General features: G+C 38.2%; 2 protein-coding genes across 2 annotated transcripts in view; both read left to right on the top strand.

Annotated features, from left to right (window-relative positions):
- The first annotated feature begins 838 nt into the window (after positions 1-838).
- Positions 839-10,445, top strand: TIPRL (TOR signaling pathway regulator). Its single transcript, XM_009330626.1, has 7 exons — positions 839-876; positions 2,065-2,244; positions 3,054-3,153; positions 4,328-4,459; positions 4,873-4,968; positions 5,735-5,797; positions 7,427-10,445. Exons 1-7 carry the CDS (start codon positions 839-841, stop codon positions 7,574-7,576), a joined length of 759 nt encoding a protein of 252 aa, XP_009328901.1. The 3' UTR covers positions 7,577-10,445.
- Positions 10,446-10,781: 336 nt separating this feature from the next.
- Positions 10,782-11,131, top strand: part of SFT2D2 (SFT2 domain containing 2) — an 8,769-nt gene continuing 8,419 nt past the window's right edge. The window contains exon 1 of the mRNA XM_009330618.1: positions 10,782-10,793. Within this exon, the coding sequence (XP_009328893.1) occupies positions 10,782-10,793 (12 nt within the window). The remainder of the gene's footprint in view (positions 10,794-11,131) is intronic.

Below are 11,131 nucleotides of genomic sequence, written 5' to 3'. Positions count from 1 at the left end.
TTTTTTTTTTTTAAACTGGATATCTGCCTCAAAACAGGTAAAAGCTATGTTCCTTCCTCCATACTTATCCTATGTTCAATGCCTAAAATAATCTTCTCAGACTGCTTCTGACTAATGGTTCTTTAGTTTTTGCAGTTGCAGATAAGAAAACTTGAATCCTGTGATTTAGTCATTTTTCTGTAATGAGGATTCAAGATCCAGCTAAGCTGTACCTGTGTCCTGCAGGGGAAGGAGGGCTATTATCAGAGTATCCCATTTTTATGGCGTGTTTGTGAGGACTTATTTTGTAGTATGCTACATCTTAAAAATGAAGATCTTTATTCTTAAGCTCAGGAGGATGTTAACTCTCTTCGTTACCTGTAGACAAGAGAGAGACTTGAACTGCTAGTCTAGAAGCCAAATTGCCTGCTATACTCATCTTCTGATCTCTTCGGTTTCTTTAACTGTAGCTATTTTAAAATAAACAGTCACCTCTGTAATTTTCAGAAATTACCTTTATCTGTTTAGATGTTTTTGGGGGACACACAGTTTTTCAGAACATGTTGAAAAAGGCTGAAAAGTAAAGTTGCAAGAGCCACAACACAAGCTTGAAAGAACACACAGGATTTTGCAGGGTAGGGAAGAGAAGTCCTAAATCAGCCGTTTACCTGTAGGTCTTGGTACCTAGCATGAGATCCCCAAAACAGTTCCTCTACTTCAAATCTGAAGGGTCAAGAACTGTCCAGCTGCAGTGCTTCTAGTCAGTTTCCTTTTATAATATATTTCTCTTGGCATTTTGCCTTTTTTTGTTGCTTGGGGAACATCATTAGTATCTGTAGGAGTTTTCTTTCTGGCAAACATGTATCACAAAAATCCCTTGGCAACCTCTGTGGAAAGGTGAAGGATTAAATGTGCCATAGCCAAGAACTCTTTTCTGTGCTGGAGTTGGTCTTTGCAGGTCAAGGGGCTTGCACATGATGAAATGGAAAAGTTCATAACGTTATTCTGCCTTCTCTGGGAAAGATGTAGTATCTTATTCTCCAGATGTATGAATTTGCTATTTTTTTGTTTGGTTAGCATAATGTTCTTTTGTATGCAGGGTTACAGAAATAACCTTTTTTTAGGAATGCCTTATTATCAATATGAAAGTTGCAATTAGGATGCTTTTTTCCCCTCCCCTCCTTATAATTAGTGTATTTACTAAAGTTTTCTTCTCCCCAGATGTCATGTATTTCTTTTTGATCTTGATAGGTAAAGTAGGTAGCGGTAGGGAGGAAAAGAAGTATATGAAACCTTATGGTAAATAAGGTCAGTACATATATAAAGTGGTGTTACGTTTGTGTATGTGTGTATTTATATATAGTGTATGTATATATGTACATATGTATAATTAAGTATAAAGATTGATGTAAAACAAAATGTGAAATAGGATGGTTTGAGATTTTCTGCAGGGATCATGCTTATTTGGTTCATGCGGTACTTTGTTCAGTTGGGTCTGTGGCTATGGCTGCAGTTTTCATGCTTAGGGCTACAAATACCGGTACGTATTCTCTACCAGCTTGGGAAAGTAGTAGAGCACAGTAATGTCTTCTGCACTTTTCACATACTCTGCCAGAGTTGTTTTCAGCCCGTTTTTGTAGGCTTCTCAATTTGGAGGTATGGACCACTGTGTAGTGAATTTAAACTTGCTGACAATGAGTGCTCGTTCCTAAAACTTCTTATTTGGGCACCTGCCAAAGTAGTTCAAGGACCATCCAGGGATTTGCTACAACAGGTTGAAAGCTGCTACTTCATGTGTGTCAGATATTTTTTTTGATTCCTCACATACGAGACTTTTGTACGAGCCTGATGGAGAAGGAATGTTTTAGGAATACTTCTGTGGTGGAAAAGTCACTTCGGATCAATGACACTGCAATTCATGTCAAATGATTAAACTGGGAAAACAACAAAGTTTTGCAGAACGTATTGGTAATGCGTCTTCTGAATTACCATGGTCTAAAGAATACTTATTCCAAAACAAGGACTGCTTTCACTGAACTATAGCTGACTGATCTCTCTTCATGGGACTTCTATTTTTCTGTGCAGTTTGGCTGATGAATTACACATGCCTTCCCTGCCAGAGATGATGTTTGGAGACAATATCCTAAGAATACAGCACGATCGTGGTTTTGGAATCGAGTTCAATGCAACAGATGCTTTAAAATGTGTCAATAATTGTCAAGGTATGATCAAAGTGGCTTGTGCAGAGGAGTGGCAGGAGAGCAGGTACAGTATTTTATCACCAGTGGGCAAGTACTGGTGTGTTGTATGTGAAACTGTCATAAAGTAGTTAACAGACTGAATTCATTTGGTTCTACCGTAGATACAGTGTGTGATCACAGAAGTCGCTTAGCTTTTCTTTGCCATGATCCTCCTATCTGTTAAATTGGGTCAACTATATTTTTCAGTTGTCTTGGCTTTCTTAAAATAAGCTACAAGTTTAACATGGCTTAATGCTGTTTCTGCTTATTCAAACTCATAGGGCCTCGAGCATTACAAGATTGTGTTGTGTGGCGTTTCAAAGTGCAAAATGCTGTACGTGTTCAAAACCTTAGCCTTAGGAATATAGCAGAACAATTACCATGCATGAGAACTAATTGCACTGCATAGTATTTACAAAATTACTTGCAGAGCACCTAGAAAGAAAGCACAGCGAGAAATCAAAGCTGTCATGAAAACTAAGGCAAATAGCAGTGTTAATGATTGCTGTGTGTTATCAGCAGATTGCTTTCTGCCTACTTAAAGAAAAAATGATCTTGAAATACAAATTTTTCAACAACATTGAACTAAAATCTTTATTTTGACTCATAGGACTGAGATAGCGTTAGCACAGGAATTCTGGTAACAGTTTTCTAATTTGTTACGGAGACAGATGTTGTGAAAGAAGCAATACTGTATGATTTAAGTCTTGACATCATTGCAGCACAGACAATGCTGCTGGTTTTCTTCTTGGAGTGTGGGAATCGTAATACATAATCTTATGTGAGGTAATTTTTTAAGAATTACTACAAAGCGTGCTGTTTTCTCTTCTTGAGGAGTGAGACTGAGCACACTAAGGAAGTTGTCAAGCCATATGATTGGACTTACACAACAGACTACAAAGGAACATTGCTGGGAGATACTGCAACATTAAAGGTAACCTTTTTCTCCTTGTTAAATGCTGATTGCATATTGTTTCAGTCAAACACAAACACTTTTTTTTTTTAAAGCTGTCATTTACCTTTCAATAGGCTTCTGTAAAATCTTTCATGCTTCATAGTTCGTGACTTCAAAGTATAGTTTGGGCTTTTCATGTCTCTCGGCATGTTATCCTAATCAAATCATGGCTTATTTTAATAACTTGGGTTTTTTTAAAGCATTTTAGGATTATATAAGAGAGTGCCATTGTGTCCCTTAGTGAGGACTTACTCAGAGAGTAAAGCACATGGGAATCTTCAGCGCTTGCTGGATGCCCCTCTGAAGCCCTGAGCTCCTCACGCACAACAGAACTATCAACTGTGTAGTTCTCAAGTACCTTTACTCTCTGTTGCTTGCCCGTTTGTCTAAGCAGATACGTAGATCTGGCTGCTTTCAATGGCTTTATGTTTTTCTGCAACAGTAAATCCTCATATTTAAACTTGCAGGCTCTCCCTTGTCTTTATTTACTTTGAAATAAGACTGAAGTTCCCAGCTTCTCTTTACTGTATGCAGATTGCTTGCTACTAAGCAGATAATCTATATTAATGCACTAGGATTGCGTTAGTTATAGATCGCTTGAGTTATTCTGGAATTAAAAGCGCAGCACAGTAATAAACTATGTCCTGTTGGCCCGTAGTCTTTAGGCAGCGGAAGTGTATGAGTGTACGTGGAGACCATGAGATGGAAAACACATAGGTACTTGATTTCCATGGAAAGGCTTTATTAGAATCCTGTTCAGGGTTCGTAGTGGGCTAGAGATGCTACATGCATGGAATCCTGTTTATAACCCAGAACTTCTCATTTGTATGTTAAACACGAGGCACCTTCAAATGTTTTGAAATACAGAAAGTGAGCAGAATTGTTTGCAGCTGAAACCCTACTGAGCCTGTAGCCAGAGGGAAGTTTATTCAGAATTTTCTGCTCTTGGTTTTTGCTTTGATTGACGGTTGCTCTTGGAAACTTTGGTTTTAATTTTAACTTTTTCTCTTAGAAATTTGGAATGTTTTAAGCTGAGTGCCCCAAAAGCTTTTTCCTTTCTAAAACTAGCAATTGTGGGATTTAAAAGATCAGGACAAACTTTATGTAGCTTGGCAACAAATTGATGTTAACTGTTCTTAATCTTTTTCTTTAGGTTGTTCCTACAACAGAACACATAAATACAGAGAAATTGAAAGCCAGGGAACAAATTATGTTTTTTGAAGAAGTACTTCTGTTTGAAGACGAACTTCACGATCATGGAGTATCAAGTTTGAGTGTAAAAATAGTGAGTACTGAGAGGTGTATACAAGACGCTTGGTGACTCAGTTGGCTGATGTATGCAAAAGGCAGTCACTTTTTGCATGTTGTTCCTTCTGGGATTTAAAGTTTAAAATGCAACGTTCTTTTTCCTCGCTCTTAGAAATATAATCTTACTGGAAACTATGTTGTCTTGAAATCTTTCTGTCAGTTGCTTCAGGGAACAATCTTTTCCCTCTTTCTGCATCCTGCCTAAGAATCTTTTAAGACACTGGCTGCCCTGCTGTCCAATGATAGCTGTAGCATATCAACAGCCCAAATTTTGACTTTACTACTGAAAGCTCCTCATACTATCTTTTGTTGTGAATATCTGATCTAGATAAGTGCATACTTAAAGTAAAACTTTGTAATATGCTGAATGGAACATTTTTATTTTTGCAGAGAGTTATGCCTTCCAGCTTTTTTGTGCTGTTGAGGTTTTTCTTGCGAGTTGATGGGGTACTTATCAGGATGAATGATACAAGGCTTCATCATGAGGTAAACCCTTATTCGCCACCGTGAATATTTTACAGATGCTCCCTTGCTATGTTACTGTCAGAGAAGACCTGCTGGTATTCCTGTAATTTAATACTGATGTTTGGGGTCATAGAGGTTACCTGAACTGAACTTTCAAGTGTATTTTATTATTATGGTGGTGCTGAAGTAGCAACCAAGTGCTGGATGCCATGGGGCTAGATATTGTATGAGCAGAGTAGGCTACCCCTCATGTGAAGTAATAATTTAAACATATTTGACAGACGCAGATTAGAGAGGAAGTACAAGAGGAAGAACAGGCAACAGTAAATGATATGATACTGTTCTTATCCTCGTCTCCAAGTAAATGTTTTTTGGCTTGTCCAATATATGACTGCAAGTTTTAACCTGCAAATAACTGTCCATACTACATTTGAGTTCTAGTATCTCATAAATAACACAGAACGTAACAGTTGTGGTTTGCTTATTCTGTCTAGCTGTATTCGTACTGATGTAGGAGGTCTTGCTGAGTGAAGATTAACAAGCATGTTCAGTCACAGAAACTTTTTTTTCATGCATGCATGCAGAAAGGTGATTTTTGGGGAAGGGAACATTGCTAAACATCTTTCTCTGTTGTCGTGAATTTGAACGTATGTTTCTGCTCCCAGGTGAAAATCTGTGGTCAACCAAATTCAAATGCTTACTAAATTCAATGCATTTAAAATGCTTATTTTGCACTGGTACTAGATGATAATTTTGTAATTAATTTTTGCTATTTTTTTCCCATTAGGCTGACAAGGCCTACATGTTGCGAGAATATACATCCAGAGAAAGCAAAATATCAAGTTTAAAGGTATTGCATTTTTTTAATTTTTTTTTTTCTGTCTGCTTTTTAAAATTGTTTTGTGGTCAGTATAGAAAATACTGTGTCTGTAAGTCATTCTTTGTTAGGTTTGGAATTGATACAGAAGAAAAACCTTTCTGCTTATGCAACATTTATTTTGGTGACTTCAGGGCAGATTTGCATTTGTAAGTGCTCAGGTCACATGACAAGATACGGGATTGGGTTACTTTTTCTACTTCTGAGTTAACAAGATTTTTTTATTATTTTATTTTTTCATAGAACTGTTCAGCCACAAAATCAGGTAGTCCATGTCCCATGATGCTAAATTTCAGGGCTGGTTGTATGCTTGCAAGTAGTATTAGGGGTTAAGATCTGTTTGGTAATAGACTCACTTGTTTTTTCTCAAATAAGCTTAATAGCTTACCTTAAAGCCCTAGTAATGGCTCAGAATAATTTGTGGCACATTTGGAGTTGCAGCTGTTGATTTTTATTCTTGACCCAATACCTGATCTTGGGTATTCTTGTTACTTTCCTTCTCTCTTGTTTTTCCTTCACCTGTAAAAAGTGACTAATGTGTTGCTAACCTTCTGAGGGAGTGTTTTTGCACAATGCTTTTCTTTTTGAGGAAAGGAGCACTGTATCATTTCTTAACAATATGTGATCCCTATAAACAGGACTAAATCCAGACATGAGCTTTTTGATAGTTTCGTGGTTTTTGAAATATGAATCAGTGATCTAGATTTTACTTCACCTCATGTTTAAAAATTATCATCTACGCTGTTAAATAATTTTTACTGCCCGTTGTTATAGAGAGGAAATGCATGTGGCTTTTCAGTTCCTTAGATCAGCTTGCATAGGTAAAGCAAAAAAGATTCCTGCTTCACTTAGGTTTGAAATAATTGAAACAGCAGTATGATTCTGTGTGTGTTAGGGGTAGCCAAAATACAGGTTGCATTTAAATAGCTCTGGATACACTTCTTAACGAATGTTGTTAGAAAGTTTGAAGGTGGTTTGCTCAGTATAGATTCCCCCCCCCTCAAATGTCTTGTATGTGGTGAAGTTGCCTACAGGAATCTCCAGGGAAAGATATTGATTAACTTACTGACACCACCTAATTTCTTCAAATATGAAATAAAAATCCAATGAGTTTTAGTATTTCGTATAAATGTCTGTGGTGGACTTCATAAAACTAAGATACATGTTGAGGTATATCAATTATCGATAGCTAAATCTGAGCAGCTCCAGTGAATGGAGTTGCAATGGCTAGAAGACAGTAAGCATGGGATCTCTTGTGGCCATCCTAGTCTCATCTAGAACTAGAACCTCAAAAAGACTGTTTGATACATTCAAATGATAAATATTTTTTTTTTAAAACATTGTAGCTGTTCATGAATGTCTTTGACTTTCTTACGCTTTTATAATCTGCTGCTTAAAAACATTAAATACCTTTCCTTAGCCTATTGAGCCATACAAGGAGTAGAATACTCCTACATTTGAAGTTATAAGGTAAATTTTAATAATCATGCTTGACTTCAGGTGTTTAAATCAGGTAAATTGTAGATTAATTGTCTGTAAAAGTTTGGGTTTGGCATTCCCCCCCCCCCTTCACTTGTTTCATGTAAAATTTTTGTTTCTTAGCACGTTCCACCTTCCCTGTTCACGGAACCTAACGAGATCTCTCAGTATCTACCCATAAAGGAGACAATCTGTGAAAAACTAGAATTCCCAGAGAAGCTGGAGCCTAAACCAGAAGCATCACTGGAAACCATGTGTGTTAAGTCTAAATAAATGTGACTTTATATGGACTTGAAGTAGACTGGAGATAATGTGATCATGTAACCATTGCCATGGGGGGGCTGTTTCACTACTAGTGGAATAAAGAATTTGGCTAATTTTTCTGTAGCCCTGAGAGAAAACATTTCAAGCAGGTTTTGCTAATGGTGTTTTTTGTTTGTTTTTGTTTTAACCTGTATCTGGAGTTAATGATAGACTGGTGGTGAGTTACAGTTTTCAACGGCATTGGAGAGACTCTCACAATTAGGAGTCTGGGTTCCGTTTAGTTCACCGGTTAGGCAGGAGTATTGGACCCTCCACCACAAACACTTCTATGAAGGTTTTGTTATTGCTGCTTCAGATATTAAGAGACTACTGGAGTTGTAAAATTGGCATGATTTTATTTTTATTGAGAAATCATCCACAGTATAAAAAAAAAAATTTCCTTTGCATTTATTTTGAGCTGTCAGTCCTAAACTACACGTTTTGTTTGGTTTCCCCTACTGTGAGCTGATAACCAACTAAATTACTTTTTCGAGTCTCTGATCCAGACTCCAACCTCAGAATATTCATTTCATCTGAGGATAGGTTTAAGGAGAAAAAAAAAATTGCATTTGTTTGACACTGTATAAAGGTAAAATTACCTTATTTGTGAGGCATTAACTCCAGAGCATGAGAAAAGCTGGAGGTTAACAGAGACACACACTGGTAAGTCTCTTCACAAATACTAGTTTAATCTGATGTCAGCCAGATTTCTCTAGGCAGTTCTGGAGACTGTTACTTGGGGTCTGTATGCTGCTACAGTCACGTACTGTATTGGAAACGCATTGTACTCTATTGACCTTCTGTTGGACATATCGGATGGTGCCCACGTGTGATGGTTATACTGCCCTGACAGTCAAATTGCTGAATTGCCGAGTGGCTTAAGGCTGGGGAATAGAGGGGTGTTTAGTCTCTAATCCCTAAAGGATGCTGGTATTTGCAGCTTGAGAAACAAGATCCTATATAGTCTTAACAGGATGCTAACATGTATTCCAGATACGTCATTTTGGTTTATTTTTAAAATTCTTTAAGTTCTGATATTAATAGAAGTGTGACCACATGTATAGTCATGGTTTTAACTCAACACTTTGTAGATTAAACTTTAAATATTTGTATTGCTTTTGGAAATCCTAAATTATGTTAATGTTTTGGCCTAAGAATGGGGCAGCTAAACAGACTTGTCGAGGTTTACTGCTCGCACTCAATGTAAGTGCAAGAAGCAAATAAATGACTAGCGAAAAGAAGGCCTTGTGGTTTAAGGTGGTCACAGATAAGAATGCATACACATTCTGATGACTTGGGAGTTTTTGTTTGAAAATCTTCATATTCTACACTGCATGGTTTAATAGAAACAACCCACCCCAAAACCTGGTATTTAACCAGGTCTTTTGAGAAATGGTTTTCACTTAGAGAAGGCCCTGCGGTTTCTAGAAAAAAAGTCTACTGCCATCCAAGTGACTGTTTTCTTAACAAAAACAAACAACACACTTCGTTTCACTTTTATTTGAGGCAGCCTGGTCTAATGAATTGATCGTAACGTCAAAAGGCAGGAACTAACTGCAGTTTTTCCTGTGTCACTGATTTACTCTGAGGCACAGGGAGGCGACTTCCCCGTGGTTAGTTTCCTGTATGTAAAAATGAGAGTTAATACATGCCTACCTCACTGAGGGTCTGTGAGGATTATTTTGTAAAAAGTTATTGATTAGAATATTTTTTTTTTCCTGAATACACCTTCAGCCTTATCTTTGGAATCCTTTGGAAAGGATTACTGCAAAAAATCTTATGATCCATAGGATAAAATGAGTGAAGAGGACTGAAATTAAACAGTCTCTGAAAGAAATTATTATCAGCTGGACACGATCTGGGTGACTGAATTTATGGCCACTTTGAAATAGAAGTGAGGTCCTCTGTATTCCCCATTATAGTCTTAAATTCTGTTGGCTTTTTTCATCTTGCACTTGTTTCCTAAAGATTTTAGTGTCAGGATGAAGAAGGGGCTGCAAATGAATGCAGCATGGAAGTGATCAAAATTCATCTGGTAACAGGAGATTATTTAGGTCCACTCCAGTGATAGCGGGATATGGGGAGAGAGTGAAAAAGAAGGGAACAACGAATGGGGGTGAAGAGATATTTTGCTGGTAGAAGTAAATCATGGCACTTCTTTTACTCTAAGCATATATTATTTTACATGCCTTAAAGGCTTATAAAAACACACTTTAAAGCCGGTAGTGACTGAGAGGAGAGCTGATGTCGTGCTAGCATGAAGGAAACTGTATCTGCGTTCGTTAATTAAAATTGTGATTTGGGTTTGGTCAGTGATACTAACATTAAGCTCCATTGGGCTAAATTATAGTGGGGGAGGAACCCACAGAATCGACACCTAGCGTTGAAAAGGGCGCTCTGCATGTTTAGCTTATACTGTGTATTTTATCTTGTCCATCATACATACTAATTTGTGACCTGTTGATAACAGTTGTCTTGAATGGACTTGAATCCTGGCTATATAGAGATGTGATATCCATCGATTTTGGGTGCTGTGCATTTAAGTGGAACACACATGTTGGGGAAATCACAAGAACATGTTCAGGAAGTTACAGTTACTACAAAGTAAAACTTGGAGCACTTCGTGACTCTCTTCTACCACACAGATTATCAAGAAACAGCAGTATAAACTGGTGTACCACAAGCTCTCTGGTACAAATTTTCCACAGAAAAGTACCACTTTGGATACATCATTTCAGGGGGAGGGAGTGGGGTGATTCTCCAGCTGTTTTGTGGCAAGTTTAACATGTGGCAATTTATATTCTTTCTTGTATGTCGCTAAATAAAATGTACCAAACATTTTATAGTTCTGTTTTTATCTGAGCAAAATAAACTGAAATAACTACTCGGTGATGCTGAGTTTTGCACGCTAGTAAGATGATGCATCCATGTGCCTTCGGCTGTCGTCAGACCGCTCCGCTAGTTGTGAAAATAAGGTGAGAGTTTTTCAGAACAGGGGAAGAGCCGCGGTAGCGGCAGCAAAAGGAAATCTGTATTGCTATTTCTGTGAGCTTCACTACTGCCAAGTAATGGATTCAAAAGTGGTGGGAGGAAAGAGGCTACAACAAGAGAAGTAAAACTGGCAGCGGGTGTGGACTGTGATTTCTGAAGTCTGGAAAACACTGGGGCAGTTTAGATGTCGGCTACGGTATGTTTGGAAGAGTAAGAAATGCCTGACTCCTAGGGAAAGTGGGAGTGTTCGCTGTCTCTTAAAAAAACCCAAACCGAGCCTATAAATGACTATGAATATAATCTCTCAGCCACGTGAACCTTGGAATCGGCGCTAGGCTGATCTTTCTTAATCTCACTGATGTGGAAGGTTTGCAGTACTGAAGTTCGTGCACCTGCTCCAGGAGAGGTGTCACAGGACGGCTGGAGCCTCCGGGGGGGGCAGCAGGGGACTAGCCACGCCACTTCCAGGACTCGTGTCCCCTCAGCGTCTCTCACCCGACCCCCCGTGACGGCGGGGCACTGCCTCAGGGAGAC

This window comes from Pygoscelis adeliae, unplaced genomic scaffold (assembly GCF_000699105.1).
Source record: "Pygoscelis adeliae isolate BGI_AS28 unplaced genomic scaffold, ASM69910v1 Scaffold120, whole genome shotgun sequence".
In the NCBI taxonomy this organism is placed as follows: Eukaryota; Metazoa; Chordata; class Aves; order Sphenisciformes; family Spheniscidae; genus Pygoscelis; species Pygoscelis adeliae.
This window is presented reverse-complemented; position numbering and strand designations above follow the sequence as displayed.